This window comes from Desmodus rotundus, chromosome 10 (assembly GCF_022682495.2).
Source record: "Desmodus rotundus isolate HL8 chromosome 10, HLdesRot8A.1, whole genome shotgun sequence".
Lineage (NCBI taxonomy): Eukaryota > Metazoa > Chordata > Mammalia > Chiroptera > Phyllostomidae > Desmodus > Desmodus rotundus.
The window spans coordinates 10,480,880-10,496,998 of NC_071396.1; the positions used below are offsets into that span (position 1 = coordinate 10,480,880).

Here is a 16,119-nt window from a genome sequence, read left to right on the forward strand (position 1 = left end):
ATGAGACAATACTAGCACAGTGCTTAGGGAAGTTCTTAACCAAATAAAACAGCTTACTTTTTACTGGCTGGGTATTGTCCTAAGCACTGTACAGCTACTCCTAAAAACAACCCCATGTGGGACATATTGTCATTGTCCCCATTTGATAGCTAAGGAAACTGAGGCCCAGAGAAGTTTATAAATTGCTCAAGAGCTCACAACGAGGAGGGGGCAGAACTGAGGTTCAAACGCAGGCCGCCTGGCTCTATAGCCAGATGTGGAGCTGCGCTTTTAACCAGGACACCCGGCCTCTCAAACAGCAGCTGTTAACCCTCCTGGCTGAACTTCAGGCTTGTCCCTGGAGCCACGGCCACCCCTGGCCCCTGCCCTCACCTTGCCCACACCTGGGAGCCAAGGCAATGAGGTGCCAAAGAGGCAGTGGTCTTCTCCTCTCCTCTGCACTGTTCCTTAGCAAGGGCAGGAGGGAGAGCTGAACAGAGGGCGGGAGGGCCACCCAGCCAGGGCCCGGGCTCTGGGCCCTGGGGAGCTTCTCTACCTGTCTCTGGGAGGACTTGCCCTTGGCCTCTCAGCCGTGCCCCTGTGTCCTGCATTCTCACGCCTGGTCCAGCTACAGAGGGTGAACATGCCCATCGCTCAACCAGCTGGAAGACTTCACCTGGCCCATCGCCGGGCCAGACCAGAAGCCGGCTTTGTGCCAGCTCACATGGGGCTGGGGCTCAGAGGGAGGGAGCAAGGCTTTTCTCCCCGTGCAGCTTGATGCCCTGACAGCCCCCAGGGGTGCTGAAGCTGGAGCGGGGAGCAGCCTCAGTCTAGGACAGTCAGACCCTCCCCCCACCCTCCTTCTGCACAGGCGCACTGCAGAGCAAGACCTTCAATCTGCGGCTTTCCACCGTATCGAAGTCATTTTATTTTGCGGGAGAATTTCACTCTATGCCCAGCTTTCTTCCTTCCAGGGCTCTTTTCTGCAGGGCCCAGCAGGCTCCAGCATCAGCCCCGCCCCACCCTGCCTCTCGGCACCCCCACACTCCCCCTCCTACCTGCTGGACCTCTCTCAGCCCAGAGGGAACCAGGACCCCCGGGGTCAGAGCCAAAGGCCCCTTCTTCCCATCTGCTGTGTTCCTGGCCCGATACCTACCCTGACCCCCACCCCCAACCCAGCATCTCTTAGGCTCCCACGGAGCATCCGAAAAGCCCCAGGAAAGCACTTACGTTTGGAGAACGCCTCATTCAGAATGGTCCTGAGGTCCCTGGCACCGATCTCAGAACCGTAGAGAGAGGAGCACAAATGTGCAGCATGCCAGGCCCCACAAGCTCTCCGGGGTCTCAGCGGAGGTACAGTCAGACATGCGGCCCACAGACCCTGTGGCTTCACAAGGCTGCGACATCCTAGCAACCCCAGCTCTGTTTCTCTGGGGTTCCCACAGCCTGGGGGGACATGTGCACTAATGACGTGAATGTGGTACACCCCGGGCAGAAGGCCGCCACCCAGAGGGCTTGCTGCCTTTCTCGGGGACTGGTGGGTCATACCTCCGATGTGGAATATCCTCAAATTCTCAAAACAACTCCACATCCGCTTTAGAGTTCGAGAAGCTGTGATTTTGCAAACTACTAAACACCCTATACCTACACAATACAATCTGTCATTTCCATGGGAGACAATTGCTGGGGGTTCAAAGCTGCTAAGTGGCAGAGTTGGGACTCCAAACTAAGACTGTCTCACCCCAAAGCACCCCCACTTCCCACTGCACCTACGGGAGCTGCCCTTCCACGCAGCAGCTCACCTCACGCCGGGAGCAGGGATTTGGGGGGGTTTCCTACCGGCGTTTGGGGTAAACACTGAGCCAGAGGGAAGATCTGTCCCTTATCTCTCAGCTGGAGGACAGACATCAGGCAGGATGACAAATGAGGTCCGGAGAAGGGGCGCTGGACTGAGCTCTAGGTTCCAACCATGACCCTGCCCCTTCCTTGCCACATGACCTTAGCCAGGTCGTCTCCCCAGGTGAAGTGTGGCTTGAACATTTGTCCCCGGGGTGGTCCCATCCTACCACCAGCTGGGCCTGCAAGCCTGTTAAAAACAAGCAAGAGAGGAGCTAAGCAGAGCAGTGTCCCCTGTGCAGGCAGCCGGTCCCATTCAGGCGCAGGAGGGCCCCAGCAATAAGACCAGAGGACCCTGCGAAAAGTCTCCAGCATGAGGCCATCGCCTCCATTTGCTCGCCAGGAAGCAAATGGGATGTCAAGAGTCTACATTCGGACCTCGGCGGGTCCCTCATGAGGCCTCGTGCTGCAGCCGGCTCCTTAGCCTCTCTGGGCCTGTCCCTTCAGGGGCAGGGAAAGTGACCCCCACTGCCCAGTGCTCCAGGAGAGGAAAGATAAGGCACACAGATTAGTGTACAAATCCAGGCTTATGTATATTTTTTCGTTTTTGTTTCTGATGTTCTTAATAAGATGTGCCCCTTGGCAGCTAAGGCGATGAGGTTTTGTTAATAAAAGGACTGGTTTGAGGCTCCATCTGAAACATAAACGGACTCATTTTTGCGAGGTCCCTTTAACGGCTGTGCAAAGGACGTGTGTTCCCGGGTCTTATTTTTCAGCAACGCACTCTGATGCCGTTGCTTCTACTCCGTGCTTAGGTCTAGAAGTGGCCCTGGGCTTCTCTGGAGGGTGGAGAGTGACTCTTCCCCTTCTGTTATGGACTGAATGTTTGTGTCCCTCAAAATCCATAGGTTGAGGCCCACCCCTTGAGCCTCTGTGAGTAAAAGGGCATTTTCCCCGCCCATCACCTGGGAGGCTGTATCAGCCCTCCACTCACCTTCCCTGCAAGCTTCTCAACCAGGCTGTGGATCTGGCCATCGTCTTGACCCCCCTCGCTGGGATGTGGCTAAGAGGCAGGACCAAAAAAAAAAAAAAAAAAAGAGGCAGAATAGTTGCAAAGTTAATGTGGGAATCGTATTTGGCCTCCGCGGAAACAGGAGCTGAGAAATTGGTATACGCCAAATAAGTCCATACGTCTGCCACACCCCCCAGCCAGCCAAACACTCGGCAGCCGTGGGGTGCCCCAAATGGCCTCTGCAGAGACACCTCAGTCCGTTTGGGTAGACAGAATGGAGTGGGGAAAGCTGGACCTGTGCCCCACGGAGAGTACTGCCCCACCCCTGACCAGAGCCCAGTGTGGCCCCACAACACCACTCTCCATGGGGCAGCCGCATGCCACCCCTTTGCACAAAATCTGAGGAAAAGGACCTCAAAGTGAGGGCACAAGGGAGAAGTACAGGGAGTGAGGTGGGTGAACCTGCACTTCAGACCCTGTGCATTCTTCCCCCAAACTCTGCTTGAGACACCGCCTCCAGGGAGCCTTCCCGGACTCGGCTGTCACCCCAACACCCCTAGGCTGCACACACAAGGGTTTAGGTCCACTTCTGCATGAGCAGCCCATCACCGTATTCACATGCTCCCATGGTTTTCCCCTGAAAGACTAAGGGCAGGGGACTGGAGCTCTTTCGGCCATTGCCTTCTCTGTCCCGCACGAACTGCTCAAACACACCTGAGTGCTCTGGCGGAGGGTCCAGCTGACTGGATGCGGGGGACACCAAGATCCCCCACTTCCGGGGGTAGGCATGTGTCCTAGTGCAGCTTCTATCTCACCTTCACCAAGAACCAGGGCCTAGGAATCGTGGTGGCCCGGATAACTAGAAAGTCCTCATACACGAAGGACCAACCTCAATATCTAAGGAACCCTCGTGAATCAGTGGGAAGCCCCGAATGGCTGCGAGGCCACAGTGCCAGAGCCTGGCAGCATACCTCATGCAGCCTTCCAGCTACCATGTCCCCAGTTTCCCTAGAATATAAAGGGAGAGATAAAGCAAACATGAACCAGGAAAGATTGCTCGTGGCGAGGTCCTTGTAGGAAGTTTTTGGCCCTTCTGAGGGGTTGGCTTCCCGCCCAAGACCCTCATTATGCACCAATCTGCATACATGGGATATTTAACCAGGACCCCTCCCCACCCCACCCTGAGTTGTCGGGGAGTCAGGGGGTGTTGTTTGTTTGTTTTTACCAGAGCTAAGAGCTGCTGGGTTCAGTTGGCCCTGAGGGCATCTAGAATGTTCGTCCTGGTGGACCCCACTTCTGGAGAATTCTCTCCTTCTTTGCCCCACTTAGGACTGTTCTCCTCTCATGAGAACCCAGCTCCGTGAATCTCTGCTGATTGGCCTCCAGGGAGAGCTGGCAAGCCCACACACCTGGAGTGTGGTGTTGTGTACTATCTGTGTGTGTTTGTGATGTGTGTTCGCGTGGTGTGAGTGGGTGGTATGTGTGTGCATGTGTTTGTGTGTGTGTGTGTGTGTATGTGTGTGAGGCGAGGAGGTGGCGCTCTGTAAATCCGACTCCATGGGCCTCGCACATCCACACCCTGCTGGGAGGGAAACTTCTAACCAGGCTGTTAGCAGTGTCTCTTCTCTCTAACCTTGAACTTTTTTAAAAAAGAAAACTCCCCAGTGTCCTATAGACCAAAGTAGAGGGGCAGGAGGGGGACACCCAGTCAGGACCCTTGGGACCTGTGGTTTTACACATTTCTTCTGGGAAGCATCAGCTGGGAGCCAGGGGTGGATGGGCCTGTGGCCCCAGGCACCCAGAATCCACCCCCACCACCACCTAGGGAAAGGACACGCACAGGGCACCAGCCTTCTTCTCCGAGAACACCCTCAGGCAGAAGTCACCGTCCTGGAAGGGCTCGAAGGTGGACAGCACCACCAGGTACTCCCCCGGGGGGAGCTGGGCCCAGGCGGAGACCACCCACAGGTTGACGCAGGTGCTGGATCAGGCCGAGGGCTGGTGGCCCAGGTGCGCATTCGTGTGCCTCTCCAGCTGCAGAAAGAGCAACGGTCAGCATCAGTCCCACTGAAACCCTGGGAGACCAGGGCAGAAAAGTGAGGTTTTATTTTTCTGACTTCAGGATGGGTAATTTTTAACCCTGAGCTAAGAACCAGGAGGCCTTGGATTCCCTCATGAGCTCACCGGATGCTGGTCAAGTGCATTTAGAACACCTTCTGGTGCCAGACCCTGTTTCAGTCACTGACCTTGACTAATGAATGACCTTGGCGAGACCCTCAGTCTTCTTCCTGGTTAAATGAAGGGTCCCCAGGTTGTGCTCAGCTCCCCTCTGGGCATTTGTCTTCACGAATCACCCACTCGCTGAATCCAACACCCTTAGTCTGTACTGTACCTGGGGTGTGGCGCTGAGCACCCCAGTACTGGCCTGTGGCTGGAGAAGTGAGTGTAAATCCTGGTCCTCCAGCCAAGGCAGCCGCAAGGGTTTGCCCGTGGGGGGAAAGGGCTCTGCAGGGTGAGCGGGCTGGCAGGCTGGGAGGGCAAGGAGGCAGGCGGGGGAGGCACAGCCAGCCCCTCTCCTCGGGGAGGGAGAGCTCCCCAGGACCTGTCTGTTTGCCGGAGGGAAAGGGAGGCTGCCGGTGTGCAACACAGCTAATTAGTGACTGCCGCACTTCGAACACACAGGTGTGGGTGCTGCGGCTGCTGTAATTAAACCTCCCACAGCAGTGCATCTCTATGGCTGGTCTCCATCAAGACGCCTGGGACAGAGGGCAGGTGCTGATAAGCTGCGAGCGCTGTGCCATCTGTGTGACCCGGAGCCAGGACTCTGGCCCCAAGTAGACAGGGTCTATTCAAAATCACCAGATGCTCTTTGGGTCACTGGGCTGCTAAGCAGGGGAGAAAGCAGGGCCACCTGCCCCCTCTGCCCTGGTCGGGACTCCACAGGGGTCCCCAGCCAGCCCCTGCCAACCTGGGTACAAGGGCAGCCACAGCTCCAGGGAGTCCCCCGAGATTATTTACGCTCAGCAGGAGAATGCTGGGGGTGGCCAGCAAGGCCATGGCCGAGGTCCAGGTGTCACAGAGCTAAAGGTCATTCTTGCCATCCCTGAGGACAGCAAGGGGAGGAAACGGGGGACCAGCAGGGGGAAGTCTCAGTGGAGCTGAAGTGGGGAAGTGAACTCTAACAGGGGTTGGGCTGGGAATGAGCCACACTGAGTTCCAAAAAGAAGCCAGACATAGGACAGACCAGAGAAGCCCTGCTCGGGAGGCCCGAGCGGGAACTGGGGGACACAGAAGGGAGAGCTGGGTCCCCTCTGTCCTTTCAGGCATGGGCCACCAGGGCCCTGGCTCTGGCATCTTCCCCTGGCACGACTCCACAAAGGGCGACGGGATGTGGGTCAAGCAGGGTTAACTGAGGGCGGTTCTCCGAACGTGGGCCCAGGGTCAGAGTGGGCATCCCTGAGAGCTGGTTAGAAATGCAGCTTCCCAGGCCCGCTGCGTGCGGAGCTGCAGCATCAGGGACTCGGGGTGGGGGGCAGCAAGCTGCACTTTAACAAGAGGTTGGAGGCAGCAGTTAGAGAGCTGTCGACTTGAGAACCCGGCACTCGGAGAGCTCGGGTTCCACAGCCACACGCCGAGGACATGGGGAGGCGCTGTCGGGGCCGGTTTCACTGTGGGTGCCCGTGACCTCTGTCACACACATGGGGCATTTCTGATGGGAGCCCCCATGGTCCAGACCTCTCAGGTTTGGACTTAATTATGTTTGAGCAGAGAAGAGAGGTGCGCTCTTGGACACCCACACACCTTTGCCCATTACCTCCATAAACAACAACACGCATTCATGGGCCAGTGGGCAGGCGGACCAGAAATCTGCAGCCTTGGCACAGGGCGTGGGCAAGAGTGTAGGAACTGGGACTTCATTGCCACATGCTCCATACCTGGCCGGCCGAGTTTGGGCACCCGGGAGAGCAGAGGGGGGGCTGTAGCAGGGCGAGCACACGGCTCCCTAATTACTGCACCTGTGCCCAGCTGGGGGCACCCCAGACAGACAGTGGCTCTTAATCTCAGTCACATACGGGACTCACCCCAGAGATGCTGATGTGCAGTAAGTCCTCACTTAGTGCCACTGATGGGTTCTTAGAAACCGCGACTTGAAGCAAAATAATGTCTAACAGAACCGATGTTATTCTAGGCTGGCTGACAGAAACAAGAGTGAAGTTCCTAAGGCACATTTCCGGTCCCAAAAACATCACCAAGCTTCTAAATAAAGGCCCGAGTCCCTTCTAATATTAAACATTGAAATAGATGTGAGCTATACATTTAAGGAAGAGGAATCAAAACAAGTACGTTATTATTTTCCACTCTGCTTACCCCAGTTCAGGGTCTCTGGTGGCTGGAATCTCTCCAGGAAGCTCCGGGTGCAGGGTGGGACCCAGCAGGTGCACTCACGCTGACACCCACACTCACTCACTTGGGACCACCTGAGAAAGCTCCCAGGTGTCTCCAGCATGCAGCCCAGAGAGGCTCACTGGGCCAGAGCGACCTGGGGGCTGATGTAGTACCGCCTGCCATAGAGCCACACCAGTCCCCTCCCCAGGAGTGCTGCCCGGTCCCCTCCCCAGGAGTGCTGCCCGGGGCTCCTCCCTTTTTCTGGACAAGGCAGAGGGGAGAGCCGGGTGACGCCTGGGATGGCGACAGGAAGCCCCAGATGTAAGTATGACAATGATGATATGCCTCCCTAACCTGGTTATCAATCACTGACGAGGCGCAGGGAAAGCCGGGAGCCAAAAAGATAAAGTGGGAACTTCCTTTTCTTATCAGAGATCAGGGCATTTATTCTGTGGGCTAGATATGATGTGGGCATCGTATTCTGACAGGCCACCAGGCACACAGGGGGCAAAAGTCACCACTGTCCCCTTCCACAGGGTCCTGGCAGGTGGGACTCAGGACCATCTTCACCAGCTCTCCGGGTCACCAGCTCACCAGGCGGGGGGGGGCGGGTGTTTGTGGGGGAAGCGGCTGCCACCAGAGGAAGCACATGCTGCCGAGTGCCCTTCGTGAAGACAGCCACACTACGTCTCACCACAGGAAGGACACCTCTGGTGGCACTCACGTACCTCTTCAGGGACCTGCGGGGCAGAGGAAAACAGCGGGTCACCTGAGAGCACTGAGGTCCTCCCCCTCCTTGCCTCTGCGTCCCTCCCCAAGTCTCTCAGACACACTGTGAGATCCTGGCCCCCTGGGGAGCAGGTCCATGCTAAAGTGAGACACTAGTCAGCAATTCTGAAACTGGAACAGCATTGATGAAGTTCAAGGCCATCTGCAGACTGAGCCCTAGAAATCTGACAGAAAAATGTTCTACTTTTTCCTTTATTTTCCAGATATGTGATCCACCAGGACCCCACATGCTTCGAAAGCAATAACCTTGGGGTTTAAACGAGAAGGTGTATCTCCTTACAGACCACGGACCTGAACTCCTTCCTGATCCAGGCAGTCACGGCCAACCTGAGCCGCAATGTCCCCTGCCCTCGGCTACAGCGACTGCCTCAAGAACAGGAGCGTGACGGAGGTGAGCCCACCAGAGACTCCTCTAGGATGCTGACCTGGAACTAAGGGAAGGGGCCCCTCCCTTTATGCTGCGGTGTCACAGGCACTGTGAAGAAAGAACGCTAAGCTAAGAGAATGGCACTGATAGCATCCCTGTCTCTCCCGGCTTTGCTGATGTGAGCTGGCGAATTCTCTTTTCACAGGTCTAGGTAGGGTTGGACGAGATCTCTGACCTGCAACCAGAAAGGCTGACTCCCACAGGAGACCCGCTCTTGGGCACAGACTGGGCCCTCCGTGCCCAGGGAAGAGAAGAGGGTTGAAGCCCCCTCTGTCCCTCGCTGCCTTGGCCCCTACCTCACAGGCCCCTTTGGCCAGAAAATCAGGAAAGGAGTGGTTTGTGGCTTAGGTCCATGGGCAACTGCCTAAAACTCTGGGGGTAAAAAATTAGGGTGAATTTGCATCAGCTGCCCTACTCACGCCGGCACCTTCATTGGTAATTGTCAGCAGAGGCAGGAAAGTCTAGGGTCACTGTGGCTCCTCTAACTCTGAGCTGAAACTGACATCACCCATGCAGAGGTCCCCACAGTATCTGCCTCCCCCTCCCTGCCTGACAGCTGTCACCCCCTAGCACCACCTCGCTGCCTTCCCTTCAACACGCCCACTGCCGCCAGGAGTCACCAGGACCTGAGCCAGCAGGCCTTAGCTCATGCCCACGGATAGATGGAAATGGACCGTCACCCGTGAAATGCAGGACCCTGAACACCAATGACAGGCCTGCCTGGCATGAGCCTGGTGTCACCACAACACTGGCAGTAACTGAGGAGAAAGAGGCGGTCAGGCAAACAGGGCTCTTTCTGGCTGCTTCGCACTGCCTGCCAAACAAGACACCATGTCGCAGACAGAGCCAGAGGAGGCCGTTCCAGGGCTCAGAGAACAGCGGCCCCTACAGTCCACACACTCCCTCCCTGCAGCCCCACGTACCCCTACAGCCCCGAGTATGCCCTATGCTCACCCTATGACCCTGTACACACCCCCAACCTGGGAACCCTGCTTGTGTTCCCAGACATCATGCTCTAAATATATGTCTCTGGCCACAAGAATAAGGTCCCCAGACCACGTTCCATGGGGCCCTTTTAGGAGCATTTATAATCCGCTGTCTGAAAAACAGACTTGCTGTGTGTAGCTATTACTTATGAGAGGGAACACCACGCCAGCAAAGCCACCTCAGGGGGTTCACTTGTGTCCCTGGGGAAGAAGGCTTTGCTCTGATTATGTAAGGCAGGGACTGGGCAAGCAAAACTGGTGGCCACAGTCCCTGGGGAGCCCACCCTTCAGCCAGGCCAGCCTACCACCTGCTCTCCAAAGCCATCCCTGACTTTCCGGCTTCAGGCAGCACGCGGTGCCCCCTCTGGCTGGAATGTTCTCCCTTGTCCGCCTCTCACACCCAGCTCATCTTTTCAAGCCCTGATCAAGTCTCCTCCTCTGTGAAGCTGTCCCTCTCTGGGACACCTGCTGGCCATGTAGGTCCCCAGCATAGCAATCCGACCTGCCCTGTAGTAGTTAACGGTGATTCTACACTGTGAGCACCTTAGCAGCAGGAACTGTGAGCTATGCCCTCTCCTCTCAGCTCCCTGAACAGCACCTGGCACATAGTAGGTACTCACGAAGGCACACAGCAAGGGCCTTCCTTCCCAGCTTTCTATCCCTAGAAGCAACAACTCTGGTTTGGTGTTATTTACACTCTAGGTGGGGATGCGAAGGGCTAAGCGGACGTAGAGTTGAGGTTCTTTATTTGAAATTATTTTCTCCTGACATCAAGCAGGAAATATTTTCCAAAGTGAAACGCACACATACACACAGCCTAAACGCGAAAGCCCTAAGTTCTGAAGTAAGAGGAAGAAAGGGGCCAGAGGTGGTATGAGCTCGAAACTGCCCTTTTCCTTCCCGGTTTCTTATTACAACGCTGCTTCTTCTATAAATTCTTGCAGTCATTTATACTGAGAACTCGGGCCTCCAGCCAGCTCTGGGTCTTCCTGATTAGAACTGAATTTTTCCCAAGAGATTCATTTTTACCAAGCTTGTATTAAAACAACCACAGTGAATCCCTCAACAATTTGTTACAAGGAGTCTCTGCCCATATAAAGCACCGGATTCCATCGGTTTCCGACTAGGCTTGTTAAGAGCCAGAGCTCTGGCTGTAACGCGGCTGTGAACTCCACAGGCAGGTGGTTACTGCAGCCAGAGACCAGGGTCAGCTGCGGTCCCCAGTCCAGGGACACTGGAACCCAAACTGGCCAAATAAGGGCTTCCCTCCCTTCAGTCTATATGCCCTGTGTGTTCCAATGAGAGTCGTAAGGTTGTCCAGGGAGGAAGGGGTATCTGTCCTTGGCTGCTATGTCCAGCCTTATTCTGTGATGCCTCTCAGATTCTTTGAGTCACCTCAAATGCCTTGTGCCCCATGTTCTGGGCTCCTGTCCCCTGAGAAACCTATCCTTGGAAAGCAACTAATAAGCATGTTGACATTGAGACCCCAATGACAGGTGAAGTTTAATGAACTCCACGTCTCCATGGAAACAGCAGGGATTAAGCCATAGGAGTGAACCTCTAACTGCAGAATTCAGGCCTCAGTAAGGCCACTGGGAGAGGCAGTTAGGTGAGCAAGAAGAATGCTGGACTAGAAATATTCAAGCAATAAGAATATGTGCTCTGGTTACTGGGCAAAATATTCTGACCCAAGACATCCAGTGCAATAAAGGCTGGGGCCGGCTCGGGAGTGCCTTGTGGACCACATAGCCGATGCTTGGCATGCCCTGTCCCATCCTCTTCTGTCGCCTGCGGTTCTTCTGCATCAGGCCCAGCAGCACTGTACAGCAGGACTCACCCGTGCCTTCCTCCTGGTGCTCATCTGCCCTATCCAAACAGATTTGGAACTGGGGATTGGTCCAGTAAGTGGCTGGAAGTCACCAGGAGGTGGTGGTTCCCGCCATGGGGAGGGAGGAGACAGGAAGAATAAAAGGAAAGGGAAGAACTTTGATCCTCCCGAAGAAAGCATACTTCCAGCCCAACTCCACCTGGTAAGCAGCCTCCTAAAGCCAGTCTCCCTTACAAGGTGGTGAGGCATTTTCTCCCATCTCCCTGCCCCACCCACAAACACACCGATGCATCCCATTGTATTCGGAAGCTTAGCACACTTCCGTTTGACCAACCAGGAGTCCAGGAGCACTTGGCTGGGAATATTCATGGTCCCCCATGGTCCCAGGTTATATTGGGCACACCCACCGCCCCCAAAGAAGTCGCTTCCAGATCTTTCTGGAGAAATGATGTACGTCGACTTGGTCTCATCTCCTGGTCCATGAAGATGGACACACCTTCTAGAGTAAGGGAGATCTCCAGGTAACCAGTGTGTCCCAGGGAGGAAGAGGTCCCTGCGGACAGGCCAGAAAGACAGCCACATGTCCCCCAGCAACTGCCATCCCATGGCCCTGTGCTCTCTCTCAGACAGGCCCCAGCCTCACGTCATAGCCCAAAGCTGCCCTAATTGCCATCCCCTGTCCACTGGCCCAGGGACCTGCCTTGATTGCTTCCGTGTCTCAGCACAGTGATGTGACACACTCTCCTCCAGAGGAAGTCCCTTAATAATGCATGAGAAACAGGAATTGGCAATTAAGAAGTATACCTGTCACACTACCTATGGAGATCTAAAAACACTGCTTCGTTCCCAATAGGACTTTTAAAAATAATCTCTCAACACAGTGACTCCAAGCCGAGGCACAGCGAGGTTAAACGGGGCCACCGAAGGCGCACAGCCATGCTGTGGCAGTCGAGTGGCCGTCGAGTGGCAGAGCGTAACTGAAGGAGACAGCCTGATGCACACCTCCACGCTAGGGCCTCCCAATCTCAATAACAATGTGTCCTGGGGACAGACAGGAGTGGGCAGAGGGGGCGTTCTCACAGCCTCTAAATAAGGACCCCCGTGGGTGAAATAACAGGGCATTCACGGGCGACCACAAGCCACAGATGATTATATTTTTTCTTAACAATCAGATAATTAACTCAATTCCACCTTCCCAGGATCTCCACTTCCCAATGCTTTTATTTCAGATTTCATAGCCAAAGATGGTCCTATTGCAGAGGAGACAGAGACCGTTGTCAAAGGCAGCCGCTGACAGCTAGTTGGCAGTACAGACGGGATGGTGGTTTGGCACGAGGTTCAAATACCTTAGGCATCCCCTGCAGTTCTGAGCTTCCCCAAACGATCCACGCAAATTTCCTACGCTTTTTCTAAGAGCTTGCTAACGGCGAGCATATTTTAGTTTCTCCCACATGCAACATGAGGGCAATCTCTGCATGTTTTTGTTTACTCTCCAGCAGAACTGGAGGATGAGAATGAGCCATAAAAATGCTACCTGCTGCTGGTGTAACACTTCCTGTTTACAGAGCGTTTCACGAGGTGGGTGTTACCGCTCCGTTTCCAGGATTAGGAAACTGAAGTTCGGGAAAGGGACCCTCCCAGGGACCCACGGCTGGTAAGCTGAGTGACGGAGGCAGAAACGGACCTGGCCTCCTTTCTGTCTGCTCAGCATCACCTCTGCCACCCCGGGTGGCAGCTCTGGGTTGGGTGAGGGATGAAGGGGAGAGCCTGCCTCGTGTGGGATTTCATAGAGCACAGGCCGGCCGGCAGTGAGCGCTGTGTGAGCAGAAAGCAGCTGGCCCTGCCCGTGAATACAGCCCAGGTGAACCACCACATTGCCACAGACTGGGAGGGAGCACAGGCGGGGGGAGGTGGACAGTGGAGGAAGCGGGTTTTGCCTTCCTTCCTTCGTTCTCCTTAGAGACGTGGGGTTGATTTTCCCAGATTTCCTCCTCAGGGGCCGCCTCAGCTGACTTGACCTAGGAGGAGCCTGCACAGGTGTGGGTTAGTGGTCTCCTGGGAACAGGGAGCGTCCCACCTTTGTAGTAAGATGAGGGTTAGTGCAGAAGCAATGGCTTTGCACCAGGCCATCCCTGCAGGGGACAGAGCTCCAGCGGCTCCCAGGAGAGAGGGGAGGGGCTACCCACAAGGCCAGGCCCCTCCCCCTGGGACTCAGGTGCAAACACAAAGAAAGGGCTACTGTGTTGGGTGTGGTCACTTGAGACGGAGGACAGATTCCTCTGTCCCACCACTAGCCACTCTGTCCCAGGGCTCATTGGGTTGGGTGCCAGCCACCTGGGTCTACGGGGAATGAACCCTAGCGCAAGGTGCCAAGGCATGGTTAGTATGAAGCACATTCTTGGGGGACAGGGGTTGGTGGGTGAAGCAGGGACAGTTTGAACACACAGAAGCTGCAGAAGGGTGTCACCTGAGATGGGGCCTCAGGTAAAAGCTGCAGAGGCACCACCCCCACCCTTGCTGCCCTGGCCTCCAAGCCCTGGGGTGAGTGGGGCCTCCGAGCAGCACCCAGAAGCCAGAGAACAGAGTGCAAAGGCATTGCCCAGAGATGAACATATGAAGACCCCCAGCTCGGGCAGACAGGCCAGAGGAGGCGGGCCCAGGCAGCAGGTCGCCTCACCTGGGTAGTTCTGGCAGCCGCCGGCGGTGGAGCCTCGTGCCCAGCAGCCGTTGAACAGGACCAGGTTCCACTTGTGAACCTCCTCGCTGCTCAGGGAGTCCGGGGACAGGTTGCAGATCTCCAGGCGAGAGAACTGCCTCAAAAAGTCCGAAAAAGACATCCTGGGGGCAGAGGGAGCAGAGGGCTCTCCGTCAAGAGAGCAGGGCTGGGAGGGTGATGGAAGGCAGGCCTGCTGGGCACGGGGAGCAGGGCACAGGGAGCAGGGCACAGGGAGCAGGCCACGGGCCAGCGCTGGGCTTTGCTACAGCCCACGGGGACAAATCCGCAGGGGCTCCTGTCCAGTGTCATATCTGCACAGCCAAGCAAAGAGAATGACCCGCAAGCTGGAAGAGACCCCAGGAGGTGATCCAGACAAAGTCCCTGCCTCCAGGGCGGGGGTTCCGTCTGGGCCTGCAAGAGGTTTCTTCCTGTTTCATTCTCAATGACGCCCAGCAGAGAGAGGCCTCTGCGCCGTGTCACAGTCACGGGGTATCCTGATTGCCCCCTGAGCCCACCCGCAAAGGAAGTCACCCTATTTAGATGGTGAGCTAAGTCTCAGATCGAAGATGTGTAGGGATTGCTCTTATTTCGTGGCAAAGCTGCGGACGGTGGGGCAGACGGGTGCGAGCTAACCCACGGCGCGGGCCCAGATCTCCTGCTGCCGATGCTTTGGGCATCCTGGCAGGGGGCGGGACCACACGGGGCAGAGGGGAGGAGACGCTGGCCGGCACGGTGCAGGATTTCCCAAACACCCAGAGATACGCTGCCCAGCGTGCAGACAGGGAGCGAGGCACAGCTGCGGGCCAGCTCTCCGTCAGACAACGCGCTCACCAAAACTCTCCGTCCTTGGCCTTTTTGTCCAGCTCTTCCTTCTGCCTGGGATCTATGTAATTCCACTCTGGGGCGCTGGGGAGAAAATTAAATGAATTTTTTACATTTTTAAATGAAGCAGAGGCCACTCCTGAAGGGTCTGTTGCAATGCAAACTGTTCACTGCAGCTAAATGTCCCCCGAAAGGCCAGAAATGGAATTTTAAAAAAAAAAAAAAGGCAGGACAGAGAGTGTGGGGAGGGGACACAGGCCGTGGCCACTAGCAGGGTGACCCCAGACCTGTGGCAGGAACATGATGCCGTGGTCTTGCCTGAATTCCAGGACAAGATTTCTAATTAGGAATCCCAGGCCGCTGAGCACAGACTTGGGGACGCAGAGAGAGGAGGCGTGAGAACGCCTGTCACAGAAAGGCACGCCCACCCTCGCTGATCAGTAAGTCCTCTCTCTGGCTTATCTGTAGGTCTGGGGGAGGATACTGTGAGAGGGTCTGGCCACCTCTGGGCCCAGGGCCACGGTCCCTGAGCCTGCAAGAATGACAAGCAGGCCAGGTTTCATGGCAATTTCCCTAAAGTAATGTCACCCTGGGAGGCCGCCTGCTGGTGGCCTTTCCGTGGCAATACCCACAAACTCTGTTCAAACGCCATCTCCAGCTACCTGACCTTTACCTGAAACATGCAGGCGATGTCTACATAACAGAGCAGTATCAAGATCTATCTTTTTAAAAAATCTCTTTCCTGGATGCTTTCATTTGGCAGAATTGGGGGCTGGGGTTTTGATCAATCTCGGGCAGTCGAATGAACACCCTCTGATACAGGAGGCCACAGACCCCTGTTCCTCCATGGAAGTATGAGGGTTCTGAGCAGCAACGACGTGTGACTACGTGGAACAAAGTTCCCTTCAAAGCCCTGCCAGCATCAGGGTTTTAAGGGCAGCATGTGGGGTACACGCATGGTTTAGGGATGCGTTGGGAGGGGGTATTGTTAGGACCACTCCCATTTTTGGTGGCTCTTCGTCAATGACACTGGTGAATTCTATTTCTTTTCCCAGTGACATCCTGCCAGCCCCATGCCAGCAGTGGTGACTAGGAGGAAATCATCCCACGTGTCCTACACCCTCGGCGACCTCGATTCCAGGGCACAGCAGTCCTGGGACACCATGGGAGACCTTGGGGTCCAGTCACATCTCGCACTGACTTCCTCTCCCCAGCGGAGAGGCCAGCCCAGGAAGAGCCTCTCTGGGCATTAATGACTTGGCTGGGAAAGATCAATACTGGCCCGCCGGGAGTGCGGGCGCCGCTCCATTCATCACTGCCTGCTGTGGCCAGGTGGCT

The 16,119-nt window shown here is 55.8% G+C and overlaps 1 protein-coding gene across 1 annotated transcript in view; it reads right to left on the reverse strand.

The window, feature by feature from the left end:
* The window catches only part of CAPN8 (calpain 8), a 36,251-nt gene that overhangs the window by 1,510 nt on the left and 18,622 nt on the right, over positions 1-16,119 (reverse strand). The window contains 8 exon segments of the mRNA XM_053913104.2: positions 1,210-1,267; positions 2,810-2,878; positions 3,799-3,835; positions 4,668-4,861; positions 7,942-7,953; positions 11,149-11,324; positions 13,921-14,081; positions 14,791-14,865. Of these exon segments, the coding sequence (XP_053769079.1) occupies positions 1,210-1,267; positions 2,810-2,878; positions 3,799-3,835; positions 4,668-4,861; positions 7,942-7,953; positions 11,149-11,324; positions 13,921-14,081; positions 14,791-14,865 (782 nt within the window).